The sequence below is a fragment of the Diplodia corticola genome (assembly GCF_001883845.1).
Source record: "Diplodia corticola strain CBS 112549 chromosome Unknown scaffold51, whole genome shotgun sequence".
Taxonomy (NCBI): domain Eukaryota; kingdom Fungi; phylum Ascomycota; class Dothideomycetes; order Botryosphaeriales; family Botryosphaeriaceae; genus Diplodia; species Diplodia corticola.
Genome location: NW_017971530.1, coordinates 1 through 13,523, shown reverse-complemented (window position 1 = coordinate 13,523; position 13,523 = coordinate 1). Strand labels below are relative to the sequence as shown.

The window sequence follows — 13,523 nt, the reverse complement described above, 5'->3', positions numbered from 1 at the left end:
ACGGTGCTGGTTCTGGCTGGCTGACTGGCTCTCGTCGTGCTGGGTCTAGCGGGAAAGTTGATATTGCGAACTTCTTAGTGAATGGTGTATTTTAGGCAGATCTGTTGATTAGACATAATCGGTGGCTGATTTAAGTGCTAGTCTCTGATGTACTATATGCCTGTCTGGAAATGGCTGATACTGCTACCAAGCAGCTCATCGGAACGGAGTTGGCGCAATGGTTCCTCTTCGATATATGGACGAGACGACTCGTATATAAGGAAATCTGTAAGCTTGATTATTATCTTATGATATGTCCGTTTCACTTGTCACACATGACTTTCTCGGAATAACCAAGTGTGCCAGGATGGGATGGTCAACCACCCCCAACACACACACCCCGCCACCGCCACCGCCGTCTCTTCATCGTCAACAACACAAAATCCCGCTCCACGCCCCACATGCCTCTGGGCTTGACACACGCGTCTATGAGCTGAAAGCCGCGCTTGGTCCAGTATGTGCCGTTGGGGTGCTCGGCTGCCCGGATACACTGGTTTGCGAAACATTTGCCGTGGTGCAAGGCTAACGCGGCGAAGACGACAATCTCGAAGTGTGTGAGGGTCTGTTGACTCCTTGTTCTTTTGGTTGGAGGAGGTATTAAGACGGCGAATGTTGTCTCTTCTTCCTTTCTTTGATTTTTTTCTTTTTGTCTTACCGACTCTGTCGTCCAAGGCGATCGGCTCGTCCGTACTTTGCTCGAATAGCACAGTGTAGATACTCCGTTCGCCGAGGCCCTTAAGAGGATCGGCATGAGGGAAGAAGCGCGGCTCTGGGAAGCCGTCGCGACTAGAATATGTGAGACTGATGAGTTAAACAAAAACATGGAGCGCTGATTGGGCCGGGAGTTTAGATGCAGTGAAAAGCTTGATCCGGGTAGATGAAGTGGTGGTCTGAGATATCTGAGATGATGATGCCATTGTTCTAGAAGGGCTCTTTGGTGGCGATGCTGGTATGCTGGTTGATCGGGTTGTCAGCGGTTAGAATTGACTCATTTTTGGTGTCGATACACCTCAAAGTCAATTTGTTGTTCTTTGTGCTGCCATTGTATTTTAGCTTCAGCTTCTACCGTGAAAATGAAAATTAGCTATCTTGACATACGCGTGCTAGCCATAGACTTTTCTCGCTCTGATTCGCTGGGAGAGACGCTTTTTCAATTGGCAATTAAAAATGACTTCTTGCATTGTGCTTGATTTAGATATTGGCTGGCTTCGAAGAGAACAGCCGGCGCAAAGGTGTAAAGCGACAACGAACATTATCATGTCTGAATCTTTCAGATGCGCACAATTTCTTTCGAGGCCCATCTGACACGCGCAACGCACCATGTGGAATGTCCCTGCATGAGTCTATCAGTACATTTCATTCTACTTTAGACGTAGAGAAACCAAACCCATGTTTAACCCTCGTTTCGGTAATATTGCTCCAAAAACGCCGCCCTGTGTCTCACACACAAAACGCCCAAGCCATGCCAGAGAGAAGTATCGTTGGCTCTTTCTGGGTATCTGACCCCCCCGATTCGCACCGCACCCATTGTCCGCACCACGCCCAAGGTTTCCCACTCATCGCGTCTACTTGGGCGGCTCCAATATCTCCTCCCTCTCGATAACCCTCTCATCGAACTTGATCAAGAAAATCGTCTTGCTCGGCCACATCTCCCTCCCCGCGCCCGCCTCGCCGTCCGCACCGCCACCCGCCGCCTGCGCCGCATTCCCCGCGCCATCGTCGACCCAATGCGCGGTGACGCCCTTCGTCGGGAAGCCGGCGCCGTCGCACACGCCCTCGACGACGCCGGCGACGAAGGCGGCGACGTTGAGCGAGCTCATCTCGCGCGGGGTGCTGACGTACTCGACGACGAGCGGCGCGTTGTCCGTGATCATGTAGTCGGTGGCGGCCTGGGCGGAGCGCTCGAGCGCGTCGGCCGGCCGGTTGAACAGGTGCTTCCACAGCGTCGTCGTGATGAACTGCAGCAGCGCCAGCACGCGCGTCGGCCGCGTCGGGTTCGGGTTCGCCGTCAGCGCGCCCGCGACCGGCGAGCGCGCCGAGAGGAGGTCGAGCAGCTTGAGGCCGAGCGGGTAGCCCTGGCTGTTGAGCCTGAGGTTCGGGGGAAAATCGCGTGGTTTTGCGTGAGCCGTCGTGTGTGGGGACGGAGGGGAGGGGGCAATCGGCGCCTGGCGTACCTCTTTTCTAGGTCGGCGACGCCGGTGACCTTCCTCTGGGCGTAGGTGATCATCTCCACGAAGAGGTAGGCGAAGGCGGCGCGACTGAGCTCGGCATTCTTGCTGCGGCCCAGGTTGCGGTCGTAGATGGTCTTGCGGTTCGATGGGTAGCGTAGCCCCGGGGTGATGGAGCGCTGCTGCTGGTGTGATGCCGCATCTTGGGCTGTTTTGTAGGATTGTGAGGCGCTCATCGTTGGGCAAGGGAGACCATCGTGGGGTTGACGTGGGTGCGCGGTGTGCTCGGGGAAGCTCCGCTGCGCGCGTGGTGCTTGCGCCCCGCCGTTGCTGGCCACGTCTTTCCAGTCCGGCCAGAAGTACGCCGCTCGCATCACCGCCCCAGGCGTGGGGCTCACTGCTTGTCTGGCTTGAAGAATCATAATGTTACATTTTTCGGGTATTCGTACGCCTCTAATTCCGATTGACTTGCCTCCTGATAACCTTTGTCCATACGCCCACCATGCTAGAGCTAATGCCGCAAATGCTAATCCATGGAGAAGTAATAACGTTGTCTGCTTTAGATGATTTCTGGATCTGGCAGCCAGATCATGAAGTCCTTATCAGCAGTGCACACCAGGTTCATCCGCTGGTTGTACCCCACCACGGCCGCTTTCCCAGGCCCGGGAAGATCGGTAAACGGCTGGAGAATGCGGTCAGAAGACGATTGGGTATGCAAATTCCACGCAAGCAAGCCATTGCCGCCTGAGCCTCCGATCAAATACTGGCCGTCTGGGGAAAGGCAAGTATCACCTTGCCCTGCCACTGTCCCGGGCGCAGCGTATTCACCCGCAGCGCGACGCCCAGAAGTACCTAGCTCTCTTAGGCAAAAATGCTTGAGACTTCCCTCGAAAGCATCCAACGCGAAGTGTCCACCGCCAGTAGTGCCAAGGACAAGATGTTTTCCGTCGTTTGAGAATTCCAGCTTCGACCAGGTGCGACCTACAGATCCGGGCGTGTACTGCTGCTCCATCTCATGCAGGTCGAATGTTGCAAACGGTGGCTTGTCAAAATTACGCACGTCGTACAGGAGGATGGTCTGGGTCGGGGGCGAGGCGATAGCGATGACGCTGGCAGAGGGGTCATAGGCAGCAAGGTACGGAGCGTGCAGCTTGAGCATGCCCTGAGTGTTGGGGGAGTTGAGAGACCACAGCCGTACAGTGTTGTCCTGGGAGCACGAGACAAAGGTGTCGTTGGAGGGATTTAGAGCCAGGCAGGTCACGGTATCGGTGTGACCCTTGAAGTAGCGGATGTACGAATTGTCGTGTGTTGACAGGTAGCGGATACCATCATCGACCTTGGTGCTGGCATAGATGATGCTCTGCGCGTGATGGGTAAAGCGGGCTAGGTGCACGCCGTACTTCTGACTCTTGAGCTCTTTCGCATGCTTCCCTTCTTTGCAGTTGTATATTTGCAGCGTGTCGTCGTCGCGCGCGACGATAGCCAGCTCGCCCGAGTCATCAAAGTCGAGCGATGTTACCGATGTTTCCTTGCTCTCGGCGCGGAAGCAGCGGGTCGGACGGAAGCCAGCGACGATTTCGCTGACCTTCTGGGTCTGCGGAGCTCCGCCGCTGGTGGGGGTTGCGCCGGCGGCCATGGCAGATGGTGGAGAGGAATGTGGAGCTCAGCGCATCGCGCGGCGGGCTGCTGATGGCTGCACCGCTTTCGGAGCGGGCGCGAGGTTGGGCTGGTGTGGTGGCGTGGTGAGTGCGGCTGTCCCGGTGTTCCTGAGAAGCTCGAAGCGCGATGAAGCAATTCAGAGGCGCACGGACCGCGGGGACGATCACTGGGCCGAGCTCTGGGCTCCGATGCCGGGGCACGCAGGGCGTCTACCAAGTAAGCCGCCGAATATTTCGTACTACGTAAGCACCACAGCTCATCACCACCCTTGGCGACCAATCTCTCCTCTCAAACCCGCCTCAATTGCACGCGCACTCTCGCCGGAGGACAGCTTGACGTTTGCCATTCCAGCTTCACCCGGTTCTCCGGCGTAGAGAGCGAAAGCAAGCACAGGGCGCAACCAGCCATGTCCACTACTCTGGGGTAAGAGTCGCCAATACTACGCGCCCAAGCAACACCTACGCTGACCGTTGTCCAGCTCGTTTATAGCAGGCGGTATCGCAGCATGCGGCGCCGTCACCGTTACTCATAGCTTCGAGACCGTAAAGATCCGGTACGCCGCCAAGTCGACCCCCTCGCCCGCCCAACCGTCGCTGACTTCCGGCCCAGGTTACAGTTACAGGGCGAACTGCAGGCAAGAAAAGATGCGCCGAAGCTGTATCGCGGCGTCTTGCACGGCGTTGCGACAATCCTGAAGAACGAGGGTCCCAAAGGCTTGTTCCGCGGTCTCTCATGCGCCGTGAGTTTGTCGCGTCAGGAAGAGCGTTACTGCGAAAGCTGACTCGGTTCCGCACAGTACATCTACCAAATGACCCTTAACGGTTGCCGTCTCGGTTTCTACGAACCCATCCGCGGCACTCTGACCAAGCTCCTCTACCACGATGCAAATGTTCAGTCATTTGGCCTCAACATCTTCTCCGGCGCTACTTCCGGCATCTTGGGCGCTGCCGCCGGTTCGCCTTTCTTCCTCGTCAAGACTCGTCTTCAGTCCTTCTCACCTTTTCTTCCGGTCGGAACCCAGCACCACTATAAGAACGCGTGGGATGGTATGAGACAAATCTACACGGGTGAGGGCGTGAAGGGCCTCTACCGCGGCGTGGGCCCTGCCATGGTCCGCACCGGTTTCGGCAGTTCAGTCCAGCTTCCCACGTACTTTTTCGCGAAGAGGCGGCTTGTCAAGCATTTGGGCATGGAAGAAGGTCCGGCTTTGCATTTGGCCAGCAGCACCGCGTCAGGATTCGTCGTTTGCTGCGTTATGCATCCTCCCGACACGGTCATGAGCCGCATGTACAACCAGACCGGCAACCTGTACAACAGCGCATTTGACTGCTTGTTCCGTACTGTCAAGACTGAGGGCTTCCTGGCAGTCTACAAGGGCTTCTTTGCTCACTTGGCAAGGATATTGCCCCATACTGTGAGTCCATCCCTGATTCACCAAGAGTTGCAGTAAAGGAGCACCTGGTTATGCGGAGATGAAGCATTGCAGCACAGCCAAACCTGTGTGTGTCGGCTCCTGTCTCCGCAGCCTATACATTTGCTGCATTTTCAACGAAACTTTGGTGTGCATCTTGCTAACATAGCCTAGATCCTCACTCTCAGCTTAGCGGAACAGACCAACAAGCTCATGCGGAAGGTTGAGAACCGCTACTTCCTTAAGACCGAGGAGATTTAAGGTGTAACATCATGATACTTTATCGGACTGTAAATACCGTGCCACGGATAGAATGCATGGCGTTCAGGCGAAAAGAAACAAGACTATTTGTTGGCGATAGAGACAGCGATGTATCTTGCCAGTCTTGATGAGGCGGGCCTGCACGCGACGTAAGTACTTCTGATTAGAAACGACACTTCAGATATCTCAAATTATTTAAGTCGTCTTTTCCTACATTCTTGTTGAAACTTGCCCGGGGGTGGCCTGCATGCCTATTGACGAAAAACAGAGACATCATGCACGTTCTGAAGCTGTCCTTGCAACAATGGGCGGGTATGCCATTATACGCGACTACAAATTGTCAACCAGTGCTGGCGCACGTCCTTACTTCACCAATTGCATGCCTCGTTCAATTGGCTGCGAGGCTCACGGCAATTACCCTTCATGACTTGCTTATCTCAGCGCGGACCTGGGGGGAAAACAGCTACTCAGGGCTAGAGCTGACCAGACGCAATTGGACAGGAGAGCAGTGATCTGTTACCAGCGCCTCGGGTCCAGCAAAGCGACAGCTTGGGCATTAGTGACTGCGTTGTTCGTGCACGTCAGCAGGCTACACATTCCGCGTGCAGCCGCTCAATCGCAGCAACCAGGAGCGACGCCGCCAGGATTCGGTTGGCTGGGCACAGCCGCACAGGTCGGGATGCATCTCCGAACGAACATGCGACTGGGGGCCTCGCAGATGTGTGGGCGGGCCGCGAACCTTTGTGCAGCACCAGCGTTTGGTCCACGGCGACGCGCTGCTGATTGAGCAAGGAAGGGTCACGTAGGATGGACAAATTAAGCCTGTCACAATTTGTCTTCCCCGCATTCTGGGTGCAGGTCAACCCTGCACCCCGGCCGAAAATCACTTGCGCCGCTGGTGGCTGCTCGCCTGACTGACGAGCCGCTCCATCTCACTCCCGCGCCGGCTCCTCCGCCACCATGCACTTCCTCTTACCTCTCCTGCGCTACGTACCAGCCTCCTCCCGCCGCGATCCTCGTCCAATTCTCTCTTTGAGTGCGTCCGCGCGCTACACGGCATGCTCTTCCCACGCTTCCTCACTCCAACATGCAGGCCAAAATCATGGGCCTAAAGCCTGACTTCTTACGATCAAGCGACCGCGCCTTTCTCAAAAATGGCCCCAATGCCGCTTCCGCCCAGTCGTCCTCCAAGTTCACTTTCTATGCCGCCGTCCCTTCTGCTCCGCTGAACTTCTCACGCCACGCTCACACTACAAGCTGCGATACCTCGCCCTGCCATTTTCACTCCTCCAATTGCCCCAACGACGACAATGACGGCGCCGGTATCCGGCTCAAGAAGAAGCGCAAACGCACCGACAATGACGCAGCAAGCGCAGGCCCGATTCGCAAGAAGCGGCGATTGCGACTGACGCTCATCACCTCTCGACTCTCGCAACCTTTCGCCGTTCCAGCTACCCATATCGCTGGCCGCGGGCCTTCGCGCATTGCTGCTTGGGCCAAGCAGCAAAAAAAGGCCCCATGGGGGCGAGCATTGTTGCGGAAAGCCGCAACCTTGAACCGCGCCACACGCCGCAGCGTCGAACAACGGGTGGGCCAGTCCCCGAATATAATACCCGCAGAGCTCGACATGTTACTACGGCGCAAGGGCGTCGAGATGGCAAGGCTTGCACGGTTGCGCGGCAGCCTAGCTACCGTGAATAGCACGAGGCCAGTCGATTTTCCACTTCCGTACACGCATCAGCAACAGCAGCAACAGCACGCCTCGTCGTTTGGTGGGACTGTTACTCCTGTCGCAGCGGCGGCGACGATGACAACGAGGGCGGCTGCCAAACGCGTCGTAGAAAGCCCGAATTTCAGGTACAACTACTACGCGCCATCGCCGCCATCGCCACTACGGCGATCGAGCCACGACAATGAATTTGCTGGGGAGGAAAATGACCGAGATGAAGCGGACCGGAGTGAAGATCGTGCCGAACATCTCCATGGCAAACTCGAGGTTGAGGAAGAGAAGAAAGTAGAGAAAGAGGAGAACGAGTCGGCCTACTTCGATAGCCTCATATTCGGAATCGCGGCTACCGCGGTTCTCGCCGCCGACTCGCCCGCCCTATCCAACACTTCGGTCTTCGTGTCCGACTACGACCGGCTCGATGACCTAGCCGGCGGCGGTGGCGGTGGTAGCAATGGCGATGGCTTCCCGAGCTCACCAGTCCTATCCTTGTCTTCCCCCACCCACAGCGCCAGCTCGTCGTCCGCGAACACAGCGGCAACGGCGTCGACGGCGTTGACGGACGACGACGACGCGGCTGTTACATGCCCTCCGACAGCGGACTATTCGCCGGGCTCCCCCTATTCCATGTTGTTCTTCGATCAGCTGGCTGAGACCATCCCGGCGGAAGGTGATGATGCCGTTGCCCCTCCAGCGGTGTTACAACCACCACTGTTGCCGCTTGAGCAACCACCGCCGAGCCTTCTGAAGAGGCCGCCGCGGCCGAAAGGATGGAACCCGAATTTTGCATCTGCGTCTCCGTACTCGCAGTCTGATTCAGAGTTTTGAGCAGTAGGACGAGAAGTGTTGTGGCTGTAGCGACGGCCATCGTCTTTCATGGCAATGGGGATGGCGCAAGAGATTTAAGAAGCTCAATGGTATGTCCCCATCCCCTTTTTTCCATTTTTTTTATTACAATTATTTCTATTGGGGTAGTGAATCTGGTTTCTGCTCCTTGTTCGTCTTCACGTCATCGAGCCTTCATCAATCTTCTCATATCCTACATGCATGTCACTGTGAACAAAGCGTGGACTTTGGCGCCTTCTTCGCGGCTACCGTCCTTGCCGTTTTCACTTTTGCAATCTTGGATTACGGCGGAATAAGCATTGTAGCATGGCAACATGCAAAAGGGTGCATTTTACATGGAAAAAAGGAATCTGAAAAAGCAAGGCATTCACCAATGGACAAGGGGGCAGCATTTTCGGTTGTTTGGCAGCATCAAAACATTCAACATCAGGTGTTTTCCATCACTTCGTTCATTGATCAATCGTTTTTTTTTTTGACCTTCATGTGGGCGGGTAGGCTCTCTCGAATTTTCGGGAAATGAGAATTCAGTATCTAGGGGAAGGCACGGCAGAGGTCACATTTGGTCTCGGTTTTCCATGTTTACTATGGCTGACTATATCGTAAGATTGATTTACGAACTACATGTCTCTTTGTGATTGAGACAGAGTTCCTTGTACATTCAGGAGACACAAATATTGGCAGGGAAATCGAGAAATCAGAACAGCAAAGTGACCGGAGGGGAACAGACTCGAGAACTACATCGAGAAACCATCAAGAGGCCCTGGTTCAAGTGATCTGGTTAATTTTTTTGTTTATATTTCTCCTCTAGTCGACACCTTTCATACCACATGTAATATGGCATAGCTCTACATTAAAGTACATAGCTTAGACCGCCCTCCACGAAGCTGCGGCCACAACTAGACGACAATCGAGACTGGCATCCGTTTACATTCGACTCCTCTCCAAGACCTCCTCGACCTTCTCCTTCACACCAGCCTTGCCATTGTACTCCTGCAAAAACTGCCGCACGACAGCGCGGTCGTCAGGCAGTCCCCTCGCTGCGTCGAGGATGGCGCTCTCCCTCGGCAAACCCAGCCAGGCGTGCGGGTACTCCCTATAGTTGGCGTTGGGGTCGCTTTCGAGCAATTCCAGCGTTGGCTCCCTGGTAAAAAAGGCGTCGACGTCGCTCTTGCTGACGTCCTTGAATGTGGCCGGCTGCCAGTTGGGGCGATCCTTCTGGCGGCGTACCAGGCGGGCCTGAACGCCCTCAACGAAGTCCGGGTGGGCCATGAAGCGGGAAGCGATGTGGTGTTCGTGGCGGAAGGTATCTGAGATGCCCCAGCGCTGAGATGCACGCATCTGCTTGAGGGTGACGAGCACCGAGGTGGGCGAGCGCTGCTCCATCGTATTGATGGTCTTGGCGGCCCACGTGCTGAGTTGCTCATTCTTGGACTCCTTGAGAGTGGTGAGGGCTTCAATGATGTCGAATATGGTTTCCCGTTTGAAGCACTCGTCGACGGCAATGCGCAGCTGACCCGAAATATGGGCACGGGGGGCGGGAAGGCCAGTGACAAATTCTTCAATGGTGGCATTGATGATACCGTGACGCTCTTGAAGCGAGGCATAGTCCTTGAACGTCAGCTCGGCGAGACGAGCCTCAAGGTCGGGAAGAGAAGAGGAGTGGATGTAGTGGGTTGCGATGCCGTGGTAGCTGCCTATGAGTTAGCTAGAGGGCATTTTGCAAGCAACAGGGTTCTTACAAGACGTCGGCACCCTTCAGTTGCTCACTAGTCAGAGCAAGGTAGGTGCCCATCTGACCATCCATCCGAGGCAGGAAGAAGCTCGCGCCAACATCGGGAAAGAAACCAATGGTGGTCTCAGGCATAGCGAAGACAGTGTTCTCGGTGGCTATCCTGAAGGGAGCATGCACGCTCAAACCAACACCGCCTCCCATTGTGATACCATCCATAAAAGCGACGTAGGGTTTGGAGTAAGTAGCAATGAGGTGGTCCAGCTTGTATTCCAGGGCAAAGTAATCGCTGGACTCCTTCTGGCCTTTCTCGCCCTGGCTGTTTGCCTCAGCGAGCGCAGCGACATCTCCACCGGCACAGAAAGCGCGGCCGTTGCCCTTGATGATGATGACATTGGCCAGCTGGGACTGTGACCACTCGTGCAGCCTGGGTATGATCTTGCGGGCCATAGATCCGTTGAGCGAGTTGAGCTTCTTTGGCCGGTTCAGCTCGATAGTGCGCACGCCGTAGATCTTGTCAAACAGGACGTCATCGGGATCATCGTTCGGTTGAGGCCTGAGCTGGACCCCAGACGGGGAATCGGCGGAGAACTGCGGGCGGACATTAGCAGCGGGTGGGGAGCATGGCGGCAACGACTAAACGAACCTGCCTTATCGAAGGCATTATTTTGGCGCGGAGAGGCATGGCGAGAGAAGACGAGAGCGGGCGCGAAGTCCAACTCGACGGGTTGGCAACGCGTCGTGAACAGGTGCGTAGAAACATGGGCGCGGGAGTACTATGGTACTTGTACGCAGATGCGGAGGTGACGACAGGCTAAGCCGAGCCTCGGGTAACCGGACGGAGCAGGGCGGCGCGCTCGAGGCGGTGGACGGTGGACGGGCGGAGAGAGCGCGGCGGGAGGACGAGAGAGGAGAATTGGGAACGAAGCGTCAGTCAAGAGCTCCGCAGGGAAGGATGCAGACGCGTCGAGGTGGTGCTGCTGCTTGTGCTGCTTGTGCTGGTGGGCAATTCGCGGCGCAAGAAAGCAGACTCCAGCTCCGCACGGAAGCCGGTGCCCGCAGCTCCCCCGAGCGTCACGTGCGGCGATCCAACGCGCTAAGAAATTGTTCGAGCTTCCAGTTCGCCGCGTCCGCAGAGCTGCAGCGTCCATCTTCTCCGCCATCGCCAGCCCGCGCTCCATCGCACCCTCGCCACTCAATTGCAGTTCTCTCGGGCCCCCGGGTGTCGCTTGAAGCCATGTCTGCCATCTCCCGCGCCCTTCTGCGCACTTCGCGTGTGGCTCTGCGCCAGCGCTCTGGCGCCAACCCGCTCACCACCACTCTGGGCCTCAATGGCACCCAGCAGTACATGGGCCACGTGCGCAACTACGCCGCCGCCTTTGAGCGTACCAAGCCGCACGTCAACATCGGTATGGCCACTGTCGCGCCCCGCTACGCCTGCCCGCCAGCGATGCTTACTTCCAACAGGTACCATTGGTCACGTCGATCACGGCAAGGTACATCCCCATTGCGCCACAATTGGCCTCTCCATCGCTGACGGCTGCAGACTACCTTGACCGCTGCCATCACCAAGCGCCAGGCCGAGAAGGGCTTTGCCAACTTCCTCGAGTACGGCGCCATTGACAAGGCTCCCGAGGAGCGCAAGCGTGGTATCACCATCTCGACCGCCCACATCGAGTACCAGACCGACAGCCGCCACTATGCCCACGTCGACTGTCCCGGTCACGCCGATTACATCAAGAACATGATTACTGGTGCTGCCAACATGGACGGTGCCATCATTGTTGTCGCCGCCTCTGATGGTCAGATGTACGTAGTCGCACCCCGCCAATGCCCGGCCGAACGCGGAGACTGACGCGCACCAGGCCCCAGACCCGTGAACATCTTCTGCTCGCCCGCCAGGTCGGTGTCCAGAAGATTGTCGTCTTCGTCAACAAGGTCGATGCCGTCGATGACAAGGAGATGCTGGAGCTCGTCGAGATGGAGATGCGTGAGCTGCTCACCTCCTACCAGTTCGAGGGTGATGAAACTCCCATCATCATGGGTTCCGCCCTCTGCGCGCTCGAGAACCGTGAGCCTGAGATCGGTGTCCAGGCCATTGACAAACTGCTCGAGGCCGTCGACACTTGGATCCCCACCCCCGAGCGTACTCTCGACAAGCCCTTCCTCATGTCCGTTGAGGATGTCTTCTCCATCGCTGGTCGTGGCACTGTCGCGTCCGGTCGTGTCGAGCGTGGTGTCCTGAAGAAGGACACGGAAGTCGAGCTTGTTGGCAAGAACGCCACTCCCATCAAGACCAAGGTCACCGACATTGAGACCTTCAAGAAGTCCTGCGACGAGTCCCGCGCTGGTGACAACTCTGGCCTGCTTCTCCGTGGTATCAAGCGTGAGGATGTCAGGCGTGGTATGGTCATTGCCGCCCCTGGCAGCCAGAAGGCACACAAGAAGTTCCTGTGCTCCCTGTATGTCCTGACCAAGGAGGAGGGTGGCCGTCACACTGGCTTCCACAACAACTACCGTCCCCAAGTCTTCATCCGCACAGCCGGTAAGTGCACAGCACCTCTACGTCGTTGAATTCCATTGCAGCTGCTGATTATCTTTTAGACGAAGCTGCTTCTCTCACTTGGCCCGAGGCGGCTGAGGACCCGGACAAGATGGTCATGCCGGGTGACAACGTCGAGATGGTCTGCGAGATCCACCACCCCGCCCCGCTTGAGGCCGGTCAGCGCTTCAACGTTCGGGAGGGTGGCCGTACCGTCGCCACCGGCCTGGTCACTCGCATCATTGAGTAAACGCTTGGCGGCCCAACGAAAATAAATACCCCAATGACGAGCCGTGGATCCACAGCCGTCATGATTGGCTACGCTCCGCCTGCTTACTCCCTACCTCTGGAGTGTTAAAACACCGCTTTTTGTATATGGTGCCCATCTCTCCTCTCTTCACTCCTGTTCTTACATGTACTTTACTGGGCGTCGCTAGATAGTGGGCATGGCATGTATGGCGTTCTGTAGGTAGCCAAGGATGGAAAGTGGAAAGCAAAGGTTTAATTCGGACGTCCCAGATCGTACGTTCCCCATTGGTGATTTCATTGGCTGCAACAGGCTCCATGTGGGTGGTATTTCACCGTGATTTGCGTTTGAGCCTCATCAGGGAGTAGGGAAACGCGGGATGCCAAGGATACTGCCTGGAGCTCGGGGACAAGGCTTGTGTGCAGCAGCACTCCAGTGGCGTCTCTTTGGACGTTCAGCATGCTTTCAGCAGCATCATTACCCGGCTGCCTCATGACGTGGCACCAGGCAACCACAGAGTATCGTGGAACTGGATTGCGTGCTGCAGCTATGCATGAGGGAATAAGCCAGCTGAAAGTTTTGGAAGATGTGAGGATACACATGAAGATAAGCACAGCATGAGATGAGTAAAAGAGGTGGCTTGTTTTGGAACACCCTACTGGACCGACCCAATTGTAACATGTGACCATGTTTTTTAGCAACTCAGCTGTATGCAGAAGACGTGCAGAGGCTGCACAAGGCGGGATCAGTAAGCATAGTTGTGGCTGATTGAAGAACCAATCAAGTCGTCTCTTAGCCCTACATGACGGGCTTAGGATAGGCAAGAGCCGCTTCACTTACCCGCAAGGCTGAAGGAAGATCAGCCAAGATGCCCCTCCTGGACCCCCCCCCCCCC

General features: G+C 56.3%; 6 protein-coding genes across 6 annotated transcripts; 3 read left to right on the top strand and 3 right to left on the bottom strand.

The window, feature by feature from the left end:
- Positions 1 to 1,604: 1,604 nt before the first annotated feature.
- On the bottom strand, positions 1,605 to 2,629 carry BKCO1_510006 (bet3 family protein; the record flags this gene model as incomplete). The annotated part of the gene is made up of 2 exons (XM_020276981.1): positions 1,605 to 2,127; positions 2,214 to 2,629. 2 exons carry the CDS (start codon positions 2,627 to 2,629, stop codon positions 1,605 to 1,607), a joined length of 939 nt encoding a protein of 312 aa, XP_020127493.1.
- Positions 2,630 to 2,766: 137 nt separating this feature from the next.
- Positions 2,767 to 3,843, bottom strand: BKCO1_510005 (wd repeat protein; the record flags this gene model as incomplete). The annotated part of the gene is made up of 1 exon (XM_020276970.1): positions 2,767 to 3,843. The coding sequence occupies one exon, from the start codon at positions 3,841 to 3,843 to the stop codon at positions 2,767 to 2,769; it is 1,077 nt and encodes a 358-aa protein (XP_020127492.1).
- Positions 3,844 to 4,272: 429 nt separating this feature from the next.
- BKCO1_510004 (mitochondrial oxaloacetate transporter) lies at positions 4,273 to 5,538 on the top strand (the record flags this gene model as incomplete). The annotated part of the gene is made up of 5 exons (XM_020276959.1): positions 4,273 to 4,289; positions 4,345 to 4,419; positions 4,476 to 4,605; positions 4,663 to 5,280; positions 5,452 to 5,538. The coding sequence occupies 5 exons, from the start codon at positions 4,273 to 4,275 to the stop codon at positions 5,536 to 5,538; spliced, it is 927 nt and encodes a 308-aa protein (XP_020127491.1).
- Positions 5,539 to 6,625: 1,087 nt separating this feature from the next.
- Positions 6,626 to 8,092, top strand: BKCO1_510003 (uncharacterized protein; the record flags this gene model as incomplete). Its single annotated transcript, XM_020276948.1, has 1 exon — positions 6,626 to 8,092. One exon carries the CDS (start codon positions 6,626 to 6,628, stop codon positions 8,090 to 8,092), a length of 1,467 nt encoding a protein of 488 aa, XP_020127490.1.
- Positions 8,093 to 9,034: 942 nt separating this feature from the next.
- On the bottom strand, positions 9,035 to 10,524 carry BKCO1_510002 (3-hydroxyisobutyryl-hydrolase; the record flags this gene model as incomplete). Its single annotated transcript, XM_020276937.1, has 3 exons — positions 9,035 to 9,800; positions 9,850 to 10,430; positions 10,486 to 10,524. 3 exons carry the CDS (start codon positions 10,522 to 10,524, stop codon positions 9,035 to 9,037), a joined length of 1,386 nt encoding a protein of 461 aa, XP_020127489.1.
- A 552-nt stretch (positions 10,525 to 11,076) lies between these two features.
- Positions 11,077 to 12,631, top strand: BKCO1_510001 (elongation factor tu; the record flags this gene model as incomplete). The annotated part of the gene is made up of 5 exons (XM_020276926.1): positions 11,077 to 11,248; positions 11,307 to 11,335; positions 11,386 to 11,648; positions 11,705 to 12,384; positions 12,444 to 12,631. The coding sequence occupies 5 exons, from the start codon at positions 11,077 to 11,079 to the stop codon at positions 12,629 to 12,631; spliced, it is 1,332 nt and encodes a 443-aa protein (XP_020127488.1).
- Positions 12,632 to 13,523: the final 892 nt, after the last annotated feature.